The following is a 25,000-nucleotide window of genomic DNA, read 5'->3' as shown; positions in this document are numbered from 1 at the left end:
CACATTTAGAATAACATTTTACACACACACACATTTAGATACACATTTAGAATAACATTTTACACACACACATTTAGATACACATTTAGAATAACATTTTACACACACACATTTAGAATAACATTTTACACACACACATTTAGATACACATTTAGAATAACATTTTACACACACACATTTAGATACACATTTAGAATAACATTTTACACACACACACATTTAGATACACGTTTAGAATAACATTTTACACACACACATTTATGTTCACCCTACTTTTTGAAAGCTGGATATCTTGAAAACCCGGGGCAATAACGTTGCTATTTTGAAGACCAGGGGCAATAACGCGGCTATCTGGAACACCAGGGGCAATAACGTGGCTATCTTGAAGACCAGGGGCAATAACGTTGCTATCTTGAAGACCAGGAGCAATAACGCGGCTATCTGGAACACCAGGGGCAATAACGTGGCTATCTTGAAGACCAGGGGCAATTTCTAACTGATGTGTAGCCAGATTATACACATGTCAACCTGTCCTTCCTAGGAAGCCAGACTTTATACATGTCTATACGGGGCTATAACTACAAACAGACACCTTCCTTTTTATGAGCCTTCTATGGAGGCCTGTTCACATAGCCTACGTTGCAGAGCCACTTCAACTTTATTCATTTATGGTGAATAAATGTTACACTACTGCACAGCCCCACGCTGTTCTGACGAGGCGAGGCTAGCACGTTAGCAGCGGTTAGCTAACTATGCTACGTTAGTTGTCTAGCTATCTTAAGTCTCCTCCAAGTGACAACTATATTATACACAATGCTGGCAGTGCTGAGAACAATAAACATCCTTGTTTATCTTACTTACATTGAGTAGATGTGGCTTAATCTACAGATGTGGTGGTGGACCACTGTTATGGTTTGCTAAGGAGTAAGTTAACCCCTTGCTTAAAATAGGGGAGAGCTGGGAGGAGAGAATTTACAGTAATCTAATTTAACATAATTACAGAAAGCATAATCAAGATTGAAAGCCATTGTTCTGTGTATCTGTGTTGCCTTAATCCCACACATGTCGTTTGACCGTCCTTTTCAACTCACATCACTATAAAATCCCATAATGGGGTAAACACACTGGTGTAGTGGTTAAGGAGCAGGGCTAGCATGCAGTAGTGTAGAGGTTAAGGAGCTGGGCTAGCGTGCAGTGGTAGTGTAGTGGAGCTGGGCTAGCGTGCAGTAGTGTAGTGGTTAAGGAGCTGGGCTAGCCTGCAGTAGCCTGTAGGGCGGTGGTAGTGTAGTGGTTAAGGAGCTGGGCTAGCGTGCAGTAGTGTAGTGGTTAAGGAGCTGGGCTAGCGTGCAGTAGCCTGTAGGGTGCTGGTAGTGTAGTGGTTAAGGAGCTGGGCTAGCGTGCAGTAGCGTAGTGGTTATGGAGCAGGGCTAGCGTGCAAGTGTAGTGGTTGACCCTTTCGTGCCCGTGCCGAACATTCCATTTTTGGTGCTGGATGACCTCACACAAAAAAACGTATTTCTTGAGTATAATACATACCATCAATGCATACATACCATTGTAATAAGAAGGATCAGTTCTATGAAATGATGTAAAATACATATGGTAATGTTGATATAGTAATAAACAGTATTTGAAAATCTCTCCAAAAGCCTCTCCAAATGTATATCCGGAATTTGTCATTCACATAAAAATGAATTTTCATCATATTTCTCTACAAGATAGAGAAAAATATAGTGAATGAAATGTTCAGCAAGTTGTGGACTATTTAACAAAAAAAAAACTATTGGAATATCATTAAAGGGGTGGTTCAGGATTTTGGACATAGGACCTCATTTCCAAGTAAGCAAGTGTGATATTTATCAGTGGAGACTGTTTTCAACACGTTTCATTCAGTCCTAATTGCAGAGTTCGCAGGTGCTAGGCTAGCGCAAGTCAACGGTATGTGCTAGCCTGCCACTAAAAACAGTCTTACCCACTCCAAAGTACACCCGAGGCAAACAAATTATAACGCCAGACTATCGATGTAAATGTCTGTATTGATAGTGTTATTTCTAACGTTATTCTATCCTTGCATTTCAACGATCGCATTACATTTTGATGGACTAGTTTCTTAGCATCGGCGGAATTATACTTCTCCGGTTAGTAGTACTGCGCCGAAAAGTAAACAATAAAGCGCACTCCAATGGGGATACCTAGTAGTAGCCTTGGTAATAGCAGTCCGCCGCTGAGTTGCAAAATGACTACTAACAACTTCAGGGACCAAAGTATAACTATTGCAACGCGATGCAAGGGTAGTTGTATTTCTTACACTATTCTATCAACACAGACATTTACATCGATTGTCTGGAATTTGCCTCAGGTGTAGTTTAGAGTGGGTAAGACTGTCTTTAGTGGCAGGCTAGCACATACCGTTGACTTGCGCTAGCCTAGCACCTGCGAACTCTGCAATTAGAAGGACTGGATGAAACGTGTTGAAAACGGTCTCCACTGATAAATATCACACTTGCTTACTTGGAAATGAGGTCTTATGTCCAAAATCCTGAACCACCCCTTTAACCTTTCAAAAGTTATGATAATTTTAGTGATCACTGTAAAAAAAATGCAGGAAACGGGATTTAGAATGTTGACAGAATTCACATTCACTTTCTCACCAACAACATAAAAGTATGCATAAAAACTAATAATCAAGTCAGACACAATGGTTTAGATGTATTTGGTCTATAAGAATAAACCATTTATTTGTATATAAGCAATTGCTACAGTCAATAAGAATGACAAAAAAAACATACTGTACCTTACCAGTAATACAGGAAGTAAGTATACTCTATTGAAGACAATTTCGGAAAAGAGACATAAAATACATTTGATTCAACAAATACAACTTCCTTATATAAATCAGTATAATATGAAAATTATATACATATATAACATGTATTATTATTCATGAAATCTAGGAATACAATCAACATCACTCAAAAATGAATGAGTTCTAAAACATTTGAAAGTGGATTACATACAAGCCTGTGGAGAATAAACACATACACACATATACACACAAACTCATACCCACACACACACACTTACAGAGGAGGATAGGGAAAGGTGGGGTAGGGAACCTGAAGGTTGAACACAGAAGAGCTATGACTCATTACTAAACGCATCCCCTTTTGCAGAATGCCAAATCTGACAGCAATTTGTTTATCAATAAAACAAATTCGCCTACCGTTACACTCCAGGGCCATACAAGCTACTTTAGTTTTATTATGTACGTTTTTTATAACAAGCTCCTGCTGTACAGGAATATGTACTTGATGGGAAGACGACAGAGTAGTAGTTGGAGCAGCTGAAGGTGAGGCTGAAGGAAATGCCTACCAGCTGTTGTGATAGATTTCCGCCAAAATCTTTCTGGTTGTAGCTACATAACCTAGGTTCAACACCAGATTCTGCATTGCATTGTCAAACTTGAAATAATAAGAAGCTACTGAAGCACTGTTTGCATACGACGGCCTACTAAGCACAAGCTCCCATTCCTTCCGGTTGGTAAAACCACATATGCCTGGGACAACAATGTGAGTAAAAAAGAACATAAGTCTATTTCACACAGTGTTTTAGTCTGCACCATCCTACGCACGGCACATAAAATCTATACCTTCTTCCTCCATACCGCTTCAGGCTTGCGAGAAGGTCTTGTCATCCTCCATCAGAAACAAGAGCGAAATCATACAAATACCTTTATTAATGTAAAAAATAAAATCACAAAACTACAGATTTGTGCATGTATGCAGACTATGCACACAAAAGAAGAGGTAGCCTAAACTATTGAAGCATCCTCAGAATATACTCGAAATATAAGTATGAAAAGTCATTTTATTACACATATGGGTTCAGCTAAATCTCATCAAGAAAAGACAGATTACATTTCACCTAGTAACAAACTGCTGAAATGCAATAATGACATTTCTGACAGAATATGTGATTTCACATCATGTTTTCTATAACTACATATTGAGAGGAGTTGTGCTTCATCTATTTCAAGTCATACCATCTTAGAAAATGTTGAGACAAGCACGCTTTTCAGCTTTGGTTTGCTTGTCTTGCCAATATAATGCTTACCTAACCATCAAATTGGTACTAGAAAACAAACTTACCTACAGGTTAGGCCTATATACTAACAGGTTTTTAAATGAAACTCAAATGAAAATAACTGACATCAAAAGCAAACGATAATATTGCAAGCAGTTCAGAATTATACAGTTCGCTAAAGTTACGTGACGATGCACTAGCGCCCCGCTAAGCCATAATGTTGACGCTGATGAGAAAGCATATTACTGTCAAATAACATGATTTAAGGAATTAAGATAAACCATAGCTAGAACCGATGTAAAAACAATATTACCTCAGTTTATCCAGCTGTGTGGTTTCCAGTCGAGGTAAACTCCAACTTAAGTGCATGTGGCATCCGGCTGTCCACGTCAAATGCACCGACTCAAGTGAAAATATTTTTTTTAAGACTCATCTTCAAGTATCCAAAACATTTTGCGCCATAAACCCCCAATCATATCAAATTGAAGCTTATGTTGTCAGCATTACGGGGAAGATTTCAGAAATAAAATCAGTCATTGGGCAGCTGAGATATTAGACGATTGGCCATTGTTACTTTTGTAACGAAATTAGAACGGTCGGGCTCGTAAGGGTTAAGGAGCTGGGCTAGCCTGCAGTAGCCTGTAGGGCGGTGGTAGTGTAGTGGTTAAGGAGCTGGGCTAGCGTGCAGTAGTGTAGTGGTTAAGGAGCTGGGCTAGCGTGCAGTAGCCTGAAAGTTGTCGGTTCAATTCCCGGCTTCCACCGTTGTGCCCTCGAGCAAGGCACTTAACCCCAAGTTGCTCCGGGGACAATGTGATCCCTTGTAATATAGCTGACATATGTAAGTCACTTTGGTCAAGAAGTGCCTGCTAAATGTAATGTAATGAATGGTTGAATCTCAATGTACCCCCTCAGGTTTAAGCTCTGAACACTCAAAAATGTAACTGATATCCATTGATAAGTGCATATCCATTGATAAGTGCATATCGATAACTGATATCCATTGATAAGTGATATCAATAACTGATATCCATTGATAACTGATATCCATTGATAAGTGATATCCATTGATAACTGATATCGATAACTGATAACTGATATCCATTAATAACTGATATCCATTGATAATCCATTGATAAGTGATATCCATTGATAACTGATATCGATAACTGATATCAATTGATAAGTGATATCAATAACTGATATCCATTGATAACTGATATCCATTGATAAGTGATATCGATAACTGATATCCATTGATAACTGATATCAATAACTGATATCCATTGATAAGTGATATCCATTGATAACTGATATCCATTAATAAGTGATATCGATAACTGATATCCATTGATAAGTGATATCAATAACTGATATCCATTGATAACTGATATCCATCGATAACTGATATCCATTGATAAGTGATATTCATTGATAACTGATATTCATTGATAACTGATATCCATTGATAAGTGATATCAATTGATAACTGATATCCATTGATAACTGATATCCATTGATAAGTGATATCGATAACTGATATCCATTAATAACTGATATCCATTGATAACTGATATCGATAACTGATATCCATTGATAATTGAAATCCATTGATAAGTGATATCGATAACTGATATCAATAACTGATATCTATTGATAATTGAAATCCATTGATAACTGATATCCATTAATAACTGATATCCATTGATAACTGATATCGATAACTGATATCCATTGATAATTGAAATCCATTGATAAGTGATATCGATAACTGATATCAATAACTGATATCCATTGATAATTGAAATCCATTGATAAGTGATATCCATTAATAACTGATATAGTATAGTAGTATAGTATAGTAGTATAGTATATATACTCTTTTGATCCCGTGAGGGAAATTTGGTCTCTGCATTTATCCCAATCCGTGAATTAGTGAAACACACACAGCACACAGTAAATAATAACTGATATCCATTGATAAGTGATATCAATTGATTACTGATATCCATTGATAAGTGCGTATCCATTAATAATTGATATCCATTGATTAGTGATATCCATTGATAAGTGATATACATTAATAACTGATATCCATTGATAAGTGATATCAATGAATAACTGATATCCATTGATAATTGATATCCATTGATAATTGATATCCATTGATAAGTGTGTATCCATTAATAATTGATAATTGATATCTATTGATAATTGATATCCATTGATAAGTGATATCCATTGATAAGTGCGTATCCATTAATAACTGATATCCATTGATAACTGATATCCATTGATAAGTGATATCCATTGATAACTGATATCGATAACTGATATCCATTAATAACTGAAATCCATTGATAAGTGCGTATCCATTAATAACTGATATCCATTGATAAGTGATATCCATTGATAATTGATATCCATTGATAAGTGATATCCATTGATAACTGATATTGATAACTGATATCCATTAATAACTGATATCCATTGATAACTGATATCCATTGATAAGTGAAATCCATTGATAAGTGATATCCATTGATAAGTGATTGAGATTGATAAGTGATATCCATTGATAACTGATATCAATTGATAACTGATTGAGAGGCTGCAAGGGCTCAAAATGCTAATAACTGAAATGGGTCATCACCTGTGACTAAGGGTGTGAAAAGGCGATCCGATTCACATCATGATACATGGGCATGATTCACATCACATCTAGATACATGGGCACAATTCACATCACATCTAGATACATGGGCACGATTCACATCTAGATACATGGGCACGATTCACATCACATCTAGATACATGGGCACGATTCGCATCTAGATACATGGGCACGATTCACATCTAGATACCTCCATACCTCCATGGGGGCCAGAGCAAAATCCTGCTAAGGGGCCCTCCTACCTGAACTCTGAGGCCCAAAATGTAACCATTTTTTGCTGAACTGCTCGTTTCATCTCGTTTCATCTGGAGCACCAGTGGTGCTGGAAGAGCGGGGGCAGGGCATGCGTGCGCACCAGGACACCATGGCAACGGTGTGCAGAGCATGCGTGCGCACCAGGACACCATGGCAACGGTGTGCAGAGCATGCGTGCGCACCAGGACACCATGGCAACGGTGTGCAGAGCATGCGTCCGCACCAGGACACCATGGCAACGGTGTGCAGAGCATGCGTGCGCACCAGGAAACTTGTGATTCTCCGTGTAGAGAGCCATGGCAACGGTGTAGAGAGCCATGGCAACGGTGTGCAGAGCATGCGTCCGCACCAGGACACCATGGCAACGGTGTTCAGAGCATGCGTTCTCTATGATCTGCAGGGTTAGGGCCTCCTCGATGAGGAGATTGCTGGTCCCTGGATAATTTGCGCTACAATTGAATGGTATTATGGAACCGTGGACTGAAAGAAAAAATGAACTAAACATTTTCCAGATTAGGAAATATTTCTTAATTTAGTGTTATGGCATACAATTCATTTTTTATTTTATTTTATTTGAGCGTACAGTTCTGTCATTAACCTAATCTAGGCTATGTCTTTTACATTTCCATATACTTATACTTAGTTCTGTCATTAACCTAATCTAGGCTATGTCTGTGTGTATGTGTCTTTTACATTTCCTTACAAAATAGATATTGTAGCGTAGGCCCATCATTAACACACACACACACACACACACACACAGCTTGATCAGTGAACACACACACACACAGCTTGATCAGTGAACACACACACACACACAGCTTGATCAGTGAGTCCACATCACCTCTTCTGCTGGGAGGGCACAAGGACATCTAACACTCCTGATGCAAGCACACACACACACACACACCCTCCCCCCCCCCCCCCCCCCACACACACACACTCACTCACACACAAGCAATGCACCCTACTCTGACCACTTAGAATCACACACGCACACATCTACCCTTAAATCACACACACACACACACAGTAAACCTTTATCTACCCTTAAATCCTAACAGGCAGGAACCATACTGTCACCATCACTAACACACACACCAGGCTTGGCTCTCTCTAACACACACACACACATTCACACACACATCCACTAAAACACTGTCAGAATACAACAGACACTACCCCCTTTACACACACACAGGGAGTCAATTCGTCTTGAGATGCTCTGTCAGCAGTGTGATCACGTGGTCAGTGGTTAATGTGTCTTGCTCTTGTGTGTGTGTGTGTGTGTGTGTGTATGAGAGAGAGAGAGCAAATCTCCTCCCCGGTTCACGTCACCGCTGTCTCGATCACGAGCGGCAGGTAAAGAGACAGCGCGAGTGGAAAAATATGTTTGATGAAAAGCGGCCGCCTCCTGCGCGCGGGTGAGTGTGTTATTTGTGTCTGCATTTGTGCTTCACGTGATGACGTGTTCGGTCCTCAGCTTGTTGATCTCGAGCGATCTGACCAAGGGAATCCCACTCGCGCGGGGCGTTTTCATCTCTGGATCCCAACCAGAGGAATAGATGGTGGGCTCGTGCCAATAGATGCCCCGGTATCCCCAACGAAATACCGAGAGATGTCGGTGTGAGAGACCAAGAAAGCCCGACAGATGGTGGTCTGTCTCTTATTGTGTGTCTTTGTGTGCATATCTGATGAAAACGGAATATTACATGTGTGTTGTTTCTGTCTTATGACGTGATGGTGTGTGTGTGCTGTGAAGCTGATTTCTAATTTGCGCTTCTGTAATTTTTCCTCTATAGCTCTCGCGCCCACTGTCCTCCGCGCGATCCTTAGATGACCCGCTCGTGAGGAGCTCTCGCTCTCTTCCCGGCCATGGCATGCGCCCCTTCTCGCCTCATCTGCACACGCGCCGCTCTCAGGCTCGAGACAAGTGAACAAGATGGGCATCCGCGCGAGAAACCCGGAGCCCCGAGAGGCTCTGGCGGGAACGGACAGGGACGGTACGCTACTACTGTCAGGCAGAGAGGACGAGAAGCGGAGCGTGCAGGGCGCGGGGCTACTGGCCAAGACGCCGTTGGGCTACACGCGCCCGGTCAAACGGGGGAACATTCGAACCCGGAGGATACAGAATCATATTTACGATGCGCTTGAAAGACCACGAGGTTGGGCACTTCTGTACCACGCATTTGTGTGAGTAGGCTGCTCTTTCACACACTCTTAACACACTCCCACATATAAACTGCTCTTTCACACGCTCTTAACACACTCCCATAAACTACTCTTTCACACACTCTAACACACTCCCTCGTGTTATGTTTCGTGGTTATGGAATTTAGCAGATACTTTTGTCCAAAGTGACTTACAGAATATGAAATTACAGTAGTTAAAATCAACAGTTAACAGATTTTAAAATGTTAAGCCTGAATTGAGCAAATTAGTAATAATAACAATAATATCAATGCAATATAAAATAGGGTAAGGCTATTTGCACCCCTGGTACAATTAGTAGTGTATGCTATTCGTACCCTGGTGCAATAAGTGGTGAATTATATTCGTACCCTGGTGCACACAGCAATGTGTCCTATTAGTACCCCTTCCAGTACAAATATCAATGTATGCTATTCGTACCCCGGTGCACACAGCAATGTGTTCTATTAGTGCATTTATTCTGGCATATTGATCACACAATGTAATATATATATATATATACGTATATATATATATATATATATATATATTTAAACAAGCAACATGCTTTTGTTGTTGTTACGTAACAGGGTGTGAATAGCTCAGCTGTGTAATAGACACTCTGAATAAGGTAGCCTATGCTGTTTGCATCAATGTACAGTTAGAAGTGGATGCTATTCGTACTCTGGTGTTTATAGTACTGCATGCTATTTGTATAAAATATCAATAATGGAAATAAACAGAAACCATAAATATATAAACCATAACTCACATGTTATAGAAACCATAAATATATAAACCATAACTAAATCAACCATATAAACCATAACTCTAAAAATGAATGAATTAGGTGTTGCTGAACAGATACGTCTTCAGACGGCTCTTGAAATCCCCAAAGCTGTCGCAAGAACACAGCACTCTAGGCAGCTCATTTCACCACCGAGGAGCCAACGAGGAACCCCCGAGGAAAAGAGTCTTGAATTTGACCTCGTAGCATTAAGGGCTAGATAGTCAGTGTGTGTGTGAGTGTGAAGCATAGAATCTGTCTACAACAAGTGTGTGTGTGTGAGTGTCTCTCTCTCTCTCTGTGTGTGTGTGTGTGTGTGTGTGTGTGTGTGAGAGAGAGATCGAGAGAAAGAGAGAGAGAGCAAGACACTGTGTGTGTGTGTGTGTGTGTGTGTGTGTGTGTGTGTTGGTGCATTTTGACATCGTAAACATTCTCGAAGAGAGAAAAGCAGTTAGCAGTAAAGCTATTTATTTTGGTACCCCCTCTGTCTCTTGGTGCCCTTGTGCGTGATGCGCGTGGTGATACAATGATGAAACATTTCCTATAGTTTCTCACCTATATTTGCCCTGATGCACTTGTTGACACAGACTCAGAAGTTCATTTTCACCAAAAACCGGGACAATTCGTGTCCCGGGAAATATTGTTAATTATTCGGGACAGTCACTCAAAAAAGAGAACAATCCCAGGAAATCCAGTGCATGTGGCAACCCTAACACACACACACAAACACTAGCCCACTGCTCAGAGGGAACACACACACACACACACACACACACACACACAAACACACAAACTCTCTCTCTTTTCTCTCTCTCACACACACACACAGACACACTAACCCACTGCGCAGAGTATGTGTGTGTGTTTGTGTGCATGTATGTGTGTGTGCATGTGTGTGTGTGTGTGTGACGCGTGTGTGTGTGTGTGTGTGTGACGCGTGTGTGTGTGTGTGTGTGCATGTGTGTGTGTGTGTGTGACACATGTGCATGTGTGTGTGTGTGTGTAGAGGTTGTAAAGATTCTTTTGCGTTACAGATGTACACGGTTACAGCATGTCCATTGTTGCTAGGTAACAGTTCTAAATTTAGTGAAAGTTCAAAAGTGAAAGTAAATATTGATTCTCTGTGAGCACAGTGGCTGTTTCCCAAAGTCGGGCATGCTTCCTTGATAGAATGCTTCCTTGCAAGTCGGGTTCTACGAAGATGAGGCTAGAGGCCTCTCTAGCGTTCTCTAGCGTTCTCCTAGCGTTCTCTAGCGTTCTCCTAGCGTTCCCTAGCGTCTCTTTAGCGTCCTCTAGCGTACTCTAGCGTTCTCCTAGTGTTCTCTAGCGTTCTCCTAGCGTTCTCTAGTGTTCTCTAGCGTTCTCCTAGCGTTCTCTAGCGTTCTCTAGCGTTCTCTCCTAGCGTTCTCTAGCGTTCTCCCTAGCGTTAGCGTTCTCGGACTGTATTTTGAAAAAGACTTGCCAGTGTGGACGTGCACGTCACAGTGGTTCCGCTTTTAACTGCACGCTGAGGATTATGGGTATTTTTAACTGCATGCTGTTGTTTCAGTAGGGGCGCTGCTCCGATGCATGTCAGCGCAGAGGATTATGGGTATTTTTAACTGCATGCTGCTGTTTCAGTAGGGGCGCTGCTCCGATGTATGTCAACGCAGAGGATTATGGGTATTTTTGTTCACTTGAGGATCCACAGATGCATCCTTGAATTTTTTTCAGAATGAAGGGCGCGAATTTCAGAGTATTTTGACATTGGAACAGTGCTCAGCGGAGATCAATGACGTGGCACCCTTGAAAAGTTGGCCGTTGAGTATGCTTCCTTGACTGTGGGAAAAAGCTAGTGACTAGGTGTGCATGAGTGTGTGTGTGACTGTGTGTGACCTGTAGGGGTGTCACGATTCTCCAAATCCTCGATTCGATGTAATTTTCGATTTTAAAGTCACGATTCGATTCGATTTTCGATCTTATTTACTCTTTTTGGCCTTTTCTTTTTCGGGGGGCTTTTATTTTGAAACCGCTTTGAAACCGTTCCAACCGCGAGGTTGTAATGTAAACAGAACTAACATTAGGCTAAAACAGAGACGTGAACATGGTAAAATGAACACAGAATGTTAATTTCATTGTTTCAGCACACTCCGAAGAGACCCAAGGTTAGTGTTCATGGAATATGTACTTATAAATGTGCATTTTAAGCCTTAAAGTAACTTTGGACTGTAATTAGACCATCTTTTCACTTGCTAAATTGAGTAGGCTAAGTTAGTTTTAATTGACGTGAATGAACGAATACTTCCACACCGGTGATTTTAAAGTAGCAAGAGGGGCTTTGATTTCGGTAGGTTGATGTGTAGGCCTATATTTTAACTGGTTGCAGCTTAAAATTAGAGGAGTGTTGACGCTGCAGTTCAGCACGTGCATGTGTGTTTGTGCGTCTTGTCATACATGCTGGACGTGACATTGGGGGTGTGGCTGCATCGTCGATTCTACTTTTAAGTTCGAAGTTCGAGATTGAGATGTAATTTCGATCGATTTCGTGACACCCTTAGTGACCTGTGTGTGTGTAAGAGAGAGTGAGTTGATGAGTGATGTGTGTTTGTGAGTTTATGTCTGTGTATGTATGTGTGTGTTTGTGTGTGTGTGTGTATACATTTCTGTTCATGTTTCTGTTTGTGTGTACCCCATGGCCTGTATTCATTCCTGCAGGTTTGTGTGTGCCATTTAAGGCCAGCATCTAACTACAACATAAGGAACTAGATGGCAAACAATCTCTAATAATAATAATAATAATAACAAATATATAACGGTGACCTCTGATCGTACTGTAATTATACCATGGTCTAGGTTGAAAAAGTGATATACTACATCTATAAAATTATTATGACGTTGCTTGACCACGCCTGAGTTAGTCCGCTCAGCTGTGACTTATCAACATTACACAGCGTTGCGATAAACAGCTGAAAAAACTAACGATTTTACATCTAAAACTCATTTAGTATTAATAATTGATTTCATATTTATTTATTCGTAAGTGACCATGGTATAAAAGGGATAATGCCCTTCGATGCGTCCATTATCAGAAATAAATGGACTTCGCGGAAGCAACCGTCTGACGGTTCACACCTCCGCGTCGTCCATTTATTTCTGATAATGGACACCTCGTCGGGCATTATCCCTTACGTAATCTACGCCTGACTAGGACCACTGGACCACTATATTTGTGGTGGCTCAGTAGTCGGCCTGTATGGAGATAGTAATAGAATCAGTATTAGCTGTACTATAGCTATAATATACTATAGCGCAAACACTATCTAACTACAGCATAACAAACTATAGCGCAAACACTATCTAACTACAGCATAACAAACTATAGCGCAAACACTATCTAACTACAGCATATCGAACTATAGCGCAAACACCATCTAACTCAGGGGTGGGCAAACTGCGGCCCACGGGCCGGATCCGGACCGCCAAGCACTTTCATCCGGCCCGCCGAGCATTTCATTTGGTTATCAGGCTGATCGCTATTTTTTTCCTGCGATAGAGACGACGTTGGTTAGCTTTAGTGCAAACTGCTTTTCACTCTCCTTAAATAACGTTTACAATGTCAATGTCAAAACATCATGTTAAATAGAGATAACATCATGTTAAACTAAGTTAACTCTTAGTTATCTCCTTTGCAGCAGATCTAACATGAACATTATGCGATCCATTTAATTGGGAATGCGTCTGCACTCACGAGAGGGAGAGAGCCGCAGGTTCCAGCTGGCTTGTCATTGTTGATAATTGATATCTCCTTCTTATAAGAAACTTTTAAAAGGAAATCATGAAGGCAACAGTAGTTCCCTAGCCTGGCGGGCCATCCTATATCATTGAAATGTATAATCTGGAATCGAACCATTCACCTCGCTTAATCCAAGGGGCGGGCAGAGAATTGTCTTTCAAACTGCCTAGGCATGCAATAGGCCAGCGCTACGACCATATCCGTATCCGGTCGCCAAAACGGCAAATACATCTTTCTTCGAAAGGAATGACTTAAGTGCATTGTGTTGCTCAACTTTCAAAGAAAAGCACAAGTCCAACTCCTCCAAAGTTGACGCCAACGCCGATTCAAACAACCGCTCTTCTTTAGCCATAGCCACCTTCCTTGTTGTTCACCGTCACAGGACTGTCGTTATCCTGTTAAGCCCGCCTTAAGACTCTCTAACAAAATAGAGCGCTGTGATTGGATGACGTCCACGGCGTCAACCAATAGAAATCCCTATGGTTTGATACTAGACGTACAGGCTGAGCAAATTAATTTGCCGCTGCTAGGGTGCGTCTAGATTTCTAGGCTAGTAGTTCCCACTACTGACCATTTAAAAACTGTGAGAGGGCCCAGCCATAAGTACAGCACTAGCCATAGCGGAGCAGGCAGAAGATCATTTAGAAATAAACATGAATTAAAGCGACTGTCTTAAAGCGACAGTGCACAATTTATACATTTGTTAAACAAATAAAATTAGCAGTATTTTTAAGCAATTCATATTTTAAAAGAAATACTTTTCATACTAAATTATATTATATGTGGGGGGTGGGGGGGGGGTTGTTGTTGTGTGGCCCGCCGGCCAATTTTCAAAACCCAATGTGGCCCTTGAGCCAAAAGGTTTGCCCACCCCTGATCTAACTAGAACATAACGAACTAACGAACTATAGCGCAAACACCATCTAACTACAACATAACGAACTATAGCGCAAACACCATCTAACTACAACATGACGAACTAACGAACTATAGCGCAAACACCATCTAACTACAACATAACGAACTATAGCGCAAACACTATCTAACTAGATAGATAGATACTTTATTGATCCCCAGGGGAAATTCAAGGTCTCAGTAGCATACAGACAACACACACACATTCACTAACAGCAGAAAAAGTAATTAAAAGTATATAATATAAAAACACAACTAAGCAATAAGGATAGTAGAAGATAAAGAATATACTAAATATACTAAAATACAAATTATACTAAATAACACTTAATCTAAATCAATTCTAAAAACAGTATCCACATAGTGGTGATTAATCAATCAAGAGGCGTTTGCAATGACTGAGGCAGGGACTGAGCCTGTGATTCTCTGTGCATGGTAAGGTAAGATGCTCTGTGAGTGAGTGTCATGGTGATAGTGCAATGGTGATAGTGGTCATGGTGATAGTGCAAATGAGTAAGTCCAACAGTGCAACAGTGCAAGAATAAAGTCTATATGTCTATATATATAACTATTTTAAGAAAAGGTTTAAGTTTTGCCAAAGTTCGGCTGTGGCATGGAGGGAGGGGTTATGCATATGTGCTAATGTGCTAATATAGCACGCAAACAGTGAGGCAGAATGACAGTGGTAAAAAGTGGCTAGTGGACAGTATCCAAACATGGAGGGGGTGAAAAGGCAGACAGACTATGCAGAGAAGTCTATCTCTCCTCTTCCCTTAAGTGAAGCATTGAACAGTTCAATGGCTCTGGGGACAAATTACTTCCTCAGTCTGTCTGTTGTGCAAGGCAGTGAGCAAAGTCTCCAGCTGATCAGGCTCTTCTGCTTAACAATAGTGCTGTGAAGTGGGTGACACTCATTGTCCAAGATGATGATCAGTTTGTTCAGGGTCCTTTTGTCAGATATTGAAGTGATGCACTCTAGTTCAGCTCCCACTACAGAGCCAGCTTTCCATACCAGCCTGTCAATTCGCCCCGCATCCTTCTACTTTGTGCTTCCTCCCCAGCATACCAATGCATAGAAGAGGACGCTGGCAACAACAGACTGGTAGAACATCCTGAGGAGCTTGCTGCACACATTGAAGGACAGCAGCCTCCTCAGGAAGTACAGCCTGCTCTGCCCTTTCTTGTAGAGTGCATCAGTGTTGGCTGACCAGTCCAGTTTATTGTCCAGGTGGAGACCCAGATACTTGTAGGTGCTTACCACCTCCACATTGACCCCATCAATGGGGACTGGTAGCAGAGTGGGCTCAGACCTGCGGAAATCCACCACCATCTCCTTTGTCTTTGAAGTGTTGAGTTGAAGATGATTGAGTTTCCACCATTGCACAAAGTCCTCCACCAGGCTCCTGTACTCCTCCTCCTGCCCGTTCCTGATACACCCCACAATTGCAGTATCGTCAGAAATCTTCTGCATGTGTCATGACTCGGTGTTGTAGCAGAAGTCAGATGTGTACAGGGTGAACAGGACTGGAGAGAGCACAGTTCCCTGTGGCGCTCCGGTGCTGCTGATCACAGTGTCAGAGAGGAAGTTCTTCAGTCTGACGAACTGTGGTCGCTCGGTCAGGTAATCTGTAATCCAGGTTACCAGGTGAGCGTCCACACCCATCTGCAAGAGCTTGTCTCCCAGTCTGAGGGGTTGGATGGTGTTAAAAGCACTTGAGAAATCAAAGAACATGATTCTCACAGCACTTTTCCCCTTGTCTAGGTGGGAATGTGTCCTGTGTAGAAGATAAGTAATGGCATCGTCCACGCCCACTTTCTCCTGGTATGCAAACTGTAACGGGTCTAGTGCATGGCGTACCTGGGGTCTGAGCATGCCTAAGACCAATCGCTCCATTGTCTTCATCACATGTGATGTGAGAGCGACAGGTCTGTAGTCATTAAGCTCACTAGGGTGTGGCTTCTTAGGGACAGGGGTGAGACATGATGTCTTCCACAGTGTTGGAACTTGTCCAAGGCGTAGACTCAAATTGAAGATGTGCTTCAGTGGCTCCCCCAGTCCAGCAGTACAGGCCTTGAGTAGCCTTGGACACAGTCTGTCAGGCCCCGCTGCTTTATTGATGCGCAGTTTCTTTATTTGGGCTCTCACTTGATCTGTTGTGATGATTGGGGGTGTAAGGGGAGGGGAGGGGGAGGGGTGCATCTGGGATCTGTGTGTCTGATGGCTGTTGACTGAGGTCGTTGTCACTAGTGTTGTCACGATAGCAAAATTATGACTTCGATACGATACCTGCCATAAATATCACGATGCTCGATACTAAAACGATACTACGGCGACTAATCCTAAGATATCTGGAGAAGAAAGGACTCATACCTCCTCCAAGTATATGGAGTCATTTGTGTTGAATTCGGTGCACTTTTGTAGTGTGCAGGTCAATTCTGGGTTCTAAACTTCTAAACTTCCTACATAATTATTATTTTTTTATAGTCAGTAAAATAGTAGGCCTACTTTGTGTGATAAGTCCTTTATTGTTTGTTATAGTTTATTTACATTGTGTTGTGTTTTGGCAATAAAGTAGCTTTAAATAGCCAAACTAGGCTAGATCAAGGTCAGTGTTAAAATTACTGCATGCAAATCACTGAATGCTATTCTTTAGGCCATCTGATGTACAGTATAGGCTACCCTAGGCCTTCCCGTGTTCATGGGATTTCTTTGACAGTTGCAAAGGGGAAAATATGAGGATAGTCTTCTTTGTGCCCAGTGTACAAGTACGACGTTCCAACCACTCAGGTCTTTGTCAGATAGGCCTACACCATTACCTGTTGCAATATATCTGTGTGCATTCCTACATTACGTCTATTTCTTTGATAACATGATTTGCTACCACGTACTGTAACAAGAAGCCGCTATTATTATTAGGACTCAACACGCTTTGGTGGTATGCTGTGGGCTTTAATTAGCGGTCTACATGCCATGACAAATATTACCAGTAGTACTGACCGGACATGAAATAGATTGTTTACAAGTTATGGTAATGTTATTCTGGCGTGAGCATTGCGCTTTCATCACGTTAGCACCCTATGATTACAGCTCGTTATGTCTCGTCAAAATGATTACAGCTCGTTATGTCTCGTCAAAATTCATTGATGAAGGAAGGTTCGCTTTATCCCAGAGAACCATACTCGTTTCACTTAGGCTAGACTAAAACATAAGAGAAGAACTTGGCACTAACCATGTAGTTGTGTTTTCTATAGCATATTTGTTAACCTGTCGTTCTTTGAACTCTTTAAAAATTTTGGGATATGTCTGCAAGGTGTTTAGCCAAGTTCCATGCGTAGCCTACTGCTTTTAAATGACTTTGAAACATATTTTACAAACGGGCCTCTGTGTACCTGACAGTGTTGTGCGTGAACGAGTTCAAAAGAACGCGTTCATTGAACACGCTCATTTTTTCGTGAACGTTGAACTGAACGCAACACATTTTTTAATAAAGAACTTGAACGTGAATTAGTTCACACTATGTGTCATGAACGGCAGACATCACTGTAAATGAACGTTGAAATTTGTTTTCCATTGAAAACTGAGTGACATCTGTTTTCTCTTTTGAAACGCAACGAGAGAAACTTCCTCCCTCCTGTATTCTCGCTGGTGCCGCTTAAATCATGTATCACCAGACAGAAATGGTTTTGACATTGTGTGCGCAATGCATTGCGGGCAACGTAGTGTCCGGCTGAGAATAGTTGAATAGCATACTGGCTTCCGCACAACGTTACCCGTGATGAATTGCAGCAGAGTGGGGTAGGCATAGCAACGCCGCGTAGCGAGAGCGCGGAGGGCTGGAGGAGCGAGAGAGAGAGACGGACCAATGACGAGAGTGAGAGAAAGCGCTGCAATTTAAAAAAAAATGGCTAGTGGAAGTGATGGCACGGAGACTGGTCTACCTTGTCTGTACTGCTGCAAGTTTCATCACCTGGTAAGAAACCCACAATTGCAGTGTCATGAGCAAATGTCAACAATGAGCAGCTTCAAAGAACGTATAGTGATATCTAGCTCGTAGTGTAAATAAAAAGTATTTATTTGAATATCTCACGAAAAAAGTAAAATTAACTGAACTTTGAACTAGTTCAGAATTAAAATTTTGAACTTTGAACGTGAACTGTTCACTTTGAGCATGTATGAACTGAACTTGAACTAGTTCAGAAAAGCTGTGAACTGGCACATCACTGGTACCTGATGGCTTGCCTTCACTATTCGCGATGTATCCGAAATAGTTGCAGATTTCACTGCACCTTTTGTTTCATCCACAAGGCCTAGAACTGTCGGCAAAGAACTATGTTGACGTTGGCTTTGCACTCACTCACTCAGAGTTGCCTGCTTGACACGCCCACTTGCCTAGATGCGTGCAAGGAGCAGTGAGAGCAGCAGTTCACACAGACACAGAACTTTATTATTTTAATAAAGTATCGATTCTAAAAACGTCTGAAATCGTATCGTTTTTTGAGTGAAGGCATTGTGATACCTTTTTAGTATCGATACACCGTGCAACACTAGTTGTCACATCATTGTTCGTGATCGCCATGTGGGGGAGGGGTGCAATATCCAGTGATGGTGGGGGTACGATAGCCTGTGATGATGGAGGTGAGTGTTGCACTGGTATTGAGGGGGTGTGGGGGCTGGGGGATGACCACCTCCAGAGTCGTGGACACCTCAACAGGCACAGGCAAGGAGGCGTCGGGCGTGAGGTGATGGCAGTGGCGGAGCTAGGGGGTGGCTTAGGGGGCTTAAGCCCCGAATCTTTTTTCAAAAGCCCTTTTTTTAGTGTTTTAAATTCCCGACCTCTTATTTCCAATATAACTTCCCCTCGGTTTCTCTATAAATGTCACCAAATGCTCTATTACTGAGGAAATATATCCCTTATTTTCAAAGCCCAATATTGAAAAATAATTTGACTTGCTACACGATCTATGCCAGGTCTCTGGGCTATCCGCATGTAATTATTCCATATTTTGTGTAGTCAGTCTATATCTGAACACCTGACATACAATCTAAATAGTCCACAAGAAACCTCAAAGTGTTACCTTTCATTTGAGACCAGGGTTATGCTTCTACACAAAGGGGTTCATGTGCAGTAAGCATTTGATTGTCAGTATGCATTTTGGATAACAAAAAGTCCTATGGGGAGTATCCATAGGCATTTTACAAAACGCATGGGCATACCTTGGCAAATAATAGTCTAAAGCACTCATTTTTAATTTTCATTCTATATTGATCAACTTTTGCACACAGCTTCACAAGACCTGGTGCTAGGGCTTAGTTGTGTTTCTAAGGGATATCAAGTGACCTAGAGGGCTGAAATGTGGTCAGTTCAGAGATGCTTGTAATCCGGCAGAAAGAAAAAACTATATTCTAGCCTCTGTAGCTCTTTGTCAGTACATCACACAGTTATCTTGACTGCTTCCTACGAAAGCTACAGGTTCTCAGCTTTCTATAGAGGTCCAGCACTTGATGGTTGACCCCAAAAGAGGTGGGAACAATGCCCTTGTAAATAGGCACAGTGCAATTTCAGGCAAAAACTTGACATTTTTACTGAGAACTACTGTATGTAGTTAGGGGGTTATTTAAAAAAACAATTAAATGGGCTAAGCCCCGAATGTTTACAATGTCTGGCTCCGCCCCTGGGTGATGGTGGCTTAGGTCATTGGGTGTCAAGTCAAAGTCAAAGTCTGCTTTATTGTCTATTTCTTTACATGCCAAGACATACAAAGAGATCGAAATTACGTTTCTCACTATCCCACGGTGGAGACAAGACATAATGTTACCAATTAAGTCCACAGACAAACATAACATTCAAGTAAACAATAAAAAGTAAATAAGAAGGCACATACAATGAATAAATAAGAGCAGCAAAATTGGGTTGAAATTGTGCAATTGTGCATAGACAGTCAATATGGTCGTCGATGGTCAGTGGCAGGTGTTGGGTGTGACCTCTCTGGAAGTCAACAACAATCTCCTTGGTCTTGCTTGGGTGTCACTGGGATGCAGAGCTGGAGAGACTGGGAGGCTGGGAGGTGGGGGTGGGGCAGGCACGCAAACAAGAGCCGTGTCTGAGTCAGCTGGGGGCGGTGGACAGACCACTGCCATTGGAGCTGGAGCAGGGCAGTCAAACCTGTTGTAGAAGTGGTTCAACTGGTTCGCCCTGTCAAGGTCCCCCTCCACAGAGCTGCTGCTCTTCTTCAGGCCAGTGATCATCTTCATGCCGTCAGTTGTGCACTGTATGCACTGCACTACAGCATAACGAACTATAGCGCAAACACTATCTAACTACAGCATAACGAACTATAGCGCATAACGAACTATAGCGCAAACACTATCTAACTACAGCATAACGAACTATAGCGCAAACACTATCTAACTACAGCATAACAAACTATAGCGCAAACACTATCTAACTACAACATGTGCAAACTGAGTTGCCTTTTCCTTGGAAGTGGTGGGTATGACAAACGCCGGGTTTCTATGAATATCAGCAAACGCTCAAGTTGTTCACCAAAGCTGCAATTTTGTGCATTAGACAATGCATAAATAAACATTAATTTTGTAATACAAGAGAATATGTCTTGGGCCAGGTTATAGCAACACTTGCTAATTTCCACCTGTAGTCCCTGGGCAGGTACAACGATATAAAAGTAATAATTTAAAAAATAAATGTAATAGGACTATAGGTGACATGATGGCCATAGTAATAATTTAAAAAAACAATCTAGCAAATAAACAGGAGTGCCAGCCACTAAATAAACTTTCTCTCCTAACAAGCAATAAGAGCAGATAAACATAATTGTGTTTACAGTATTATTGTCTATAATCACCTATGATACCAATGAATAATTCAATCAGTCTGTGAACCGAGCTAGCTAGCTAGCACTAGCTTAAAAGTAGAAATAAAAAGCTATGAATGGCTGTAGCTATGGCAATACAGCTATGCGCTAACAAGTGACTAGCAGTTGAGAGACTTCGCTTAAAATATACTATTGCAAGTTCACTATAAACTATCCACTTTAACTAATATCAATAATGCTATTCAGCTAGTTGTCATTTCAAAGAAATTACACTTCTCCATTTAAAATGTTATCTTAGCTAGGAGGCTAGCTAACTCGCTAGCAACCGGGCAGTAACTGGCAGCAGCATGGTTTGATACAAAGTTATCTTTACAAATCCGAACACTGAAAAATTATTAGGCTTGAAATGATCACAAACACTTACAGATTATGACAACATTTTTCAAAAAACCCCTCAACAAATCCAGAGAGACACAATGACCATTTATTGGTAAAATTCCACAAGTCTCACATTAACATTGGCGCAGCGAGGGTTTCCTTTGGTCTGCATAAATCTTCTCTGATATACAGTTAAACACACACACACTCACACAGTTAAACTAGTAAATAGAACACTGATATACAGTTAAACTAGTAAATAGAACACTGTAATCATGGTGCTGTTGTATTACAATGAAGCGGTAAATAAATCACGGTAATCGTGGTGCTGTTGATTAAGCGGTAAATAAATCACGGTAATCGTGGTGCTGTTGATTAAGCGGTAAATAAATCACGGTAATCGTGGTGCTGTTGATTAAGCGGTAAATAAATCACGGTAATCGTGGTGCTGTTGAATCTGGTGTTCTGTACTGACGCAGTGACCAGTTTAATCAGCTGAAATGTCCTTGAGATTGTGACTTTTATCGGAGTGCCTCACACACACACACACACACACACTCTCTCTCTCTCTCTCTCTCTCTCTCTCTCTCTCTCTCTCTCTCTCTCTCTCTATCTCAAACACACACACACACACACACACACACACACACACACACACACACACACACACACACTCACACAGGCATACACTAACACCCTCTCTCTCACACACACACACACTCTTACAGTCTCTTGTTCTCAAGGGCTCTTTGCCTGGTTCTTAAGATCCCATAAAATCACTAACAACCTTTGATGGTGCCACCCCTCCTTTCTTTCTCTCCATCATAATCCCTTCTTCCCTCTCTCCCTTTCTGTCTCTCTCTACCCACCCTCTCTCTCATTCTCAGATCTTCCCTCTCTCCCTTTCTGTCTCTCTCTACCCACCCTCTCTCTCATTCTCAGATCCTCCCTCTCTCCCTTTCTGTCTCTCTCTACCCACCCTCTCTCTCATTCTCAGATCTTCCCTCTATCCCTTTCTGTCTCTCTCTACCCACCCTCTCTCTCATTCTCAGATCCTCCCTCTCTCCCTTTCTGTCTCTCTCTACCCACCCTCTCTCTCATTCTCAGATCCTCCCTCTCTCCCTTTCTGTCTCTCTCTACCCACCCTCTCTCTCATTCTCAGATCCTCCCTCTATCCCTCTCTCTATCCATTTCTCTCTCTATCCCTTTCTCTCTCTCTCTCTCTCTCTCTCTCTCTCTCTGTATCTTGTAATCTCCAGTGGGTGGAAATCTGCTGTTATATTTGAAAACATCAGTGACAAGGCGTTGTTCTTTTGGCAGCCATGATTTTTAACTCTGCCCGTCACAGTCGCTAAGCTGTGGTGACTGGTCCTAAATCTAGTGTGAGGTGGCATTCTGATTTAGAATGTGCTCCTAAATCTAGTGTGAGATGGCATTCTGATTTAGAATGTGGTCCTGTGTCTAATTGACCTGTCGCTAAGTGCCACCCTTAGAACGCTGATGAGCCAATGACAGTCCAGCCTCAACGGGACTCTGACATCAGCTCGGACAACTCCATAGGAAACAACAGGGAGGAGGCATACAATGACAAATTAATGGTTATTTATGGAGTTTATTAACTCAAAAAACCCCAACGGATAACCATGGTCAAACGTTTTGCATGGGGGACGTATAATACTGATAGCCGGTACCCCGAGAGGCTAGAAAACGGGGTATATTCTCATCAACAGTAGGCCTAGCCTACAGGACGTCTCTCACGTTTGCAACAGCTCGACGTAATGTAGGCTACTAAGCCAACAACGTGGGCACAGGTTCCCTGTTAAATCCCAAGAAGAAAATGCTCATTAACCAACTACTATATTCTTACTACATCAAATATTAACGTAACCTAACATATCTTAGTATCAATCTTCAGCTAGCTAGCTAGCTAGCATTAACGTCAGTGGTTTTTGCACAGTGATGAACTGCTTGTCACCTTGTATGTATTCTAAAGTTTCGAATACACCCCTCCATAGCATAATTAAGTCCCTTTTGGAGGAAAGTAAATCCTTTTATCGATCAAAACGACCTCAAAGCCTGCTTTCATATACTGTCAGCTGCCATTGTCCACAATGTATTTATAATCAAGTCTGGTTTGTTTGTCCGAGTTTTCACACGGTAACAATGGGGGGCGGGGCTTAGCGACAGGTCAATTGAGATAGCATTCTGATTTAGAATGTGGTCCTGTGTGTAGTGTGAGATGGCATTCTGATTTAGAATGTGCTCCTGCAGTGTGAGATGGCATTCTGATTTAGAATGTGGTCCTGTGTTTAGTGGGAGATGGCATTCTGATTTAGAATGTGGTCCTGTATTTAGTGGGAGATGGCAATGAGATTTATGTGGCATTCACACACACACACACACTCTCTCTCTCTCTCTCTCTCTCTCTCTCTCTTGTTGTAGAAATGGGTAAGTTATATTGATTGTAGTATTAGCATCCCAGGCCAGAATATTGATTAGCCTGATGTTAGATACACACCCACACACACACATTCAGGGACTTGAATGTCACATTGAGGAAAACTGTAATATTATGTGTGTGTGTGTGTGAGAGAAAGAGAGAGAGAGAGAGAGAGAGAGTGTTGTCTGTTATTGGCTTGGGGTAATTTTTTTATCAATTAATTTGTAACAGTTTGTGTGTGTGCGTTCACTCATTTTTCTCCTCCTGGTTTCAACCCACCCAGACACACACACACACATACAGACACACACAGACACACACACACACACCAGCAGACACAAAAGCACATGTCATAATGCGCACACACACAAACGCATACATTCACTCACACACACACTCACACATGTACACAGACACACACACACACACACTCACACACACACTCACACATGTACATAGACACACACACACACACACACTTACTCACACACACACTCACACATGTACACAGACACACACACACTCACTCACACATGTACACAGACACACACACTCACACATGTACACAGACACACACACACACACTTACTCACACACACACTCACACATGTACACAGACACACACACACTCACTCACACATGTACACAGACACACACCAACTCACTCACACACAC

General features: G+C 41.7%; 1 protein-coding gene across 1 annotated transcript in view; it reads left to right on the top strand.

Moving 5' to 3' along the window:
* Window positions 1-8,951: 8,951 nt before the first annotated feature.
* The window catches only part of kcnq3 (potassium voltage-gated channel, KQT-like subfamily, member 3), a 76,482-nt gene continuing 60,433 nt past the window's right edge, over window positions 8,952-25,000 (top strand). The window contains exon 1 of the mRNA XM_076300066.1: window positions 8,952-9,202. Within this exon, the coding sequence (XP_076156181.1) occupies window positions 8,952-9,202 (251 nt within the window). The remainder of the gene's footprint in view (window positions 9,203-25,000) is intronic.

Source organism: Alosa pseudoharengus, unplaced genomic scaffold (genome assembly GCF_046254945.1).
Source record: "Alosa pseudoharengus isolate Yale_2024_CS ecotype anadromous, Long Island Sound unplaced genomic scaffold, YU_APseudo_1.1 YU_APseudo_1.1_scf_22, whole genome shotgun sequence".
Classification (NCBI taxonomy): Eukaryota; Metazoa; Chordata; class Actinopteri; order Clupeiformes; family Clupeidae; genus Alosa; species Alosa pseudoharengus.
Note: the sequence above shows the minus strand (reverse complement) of the source record. Positions and strands in the feature narration are given on the sequence as shown.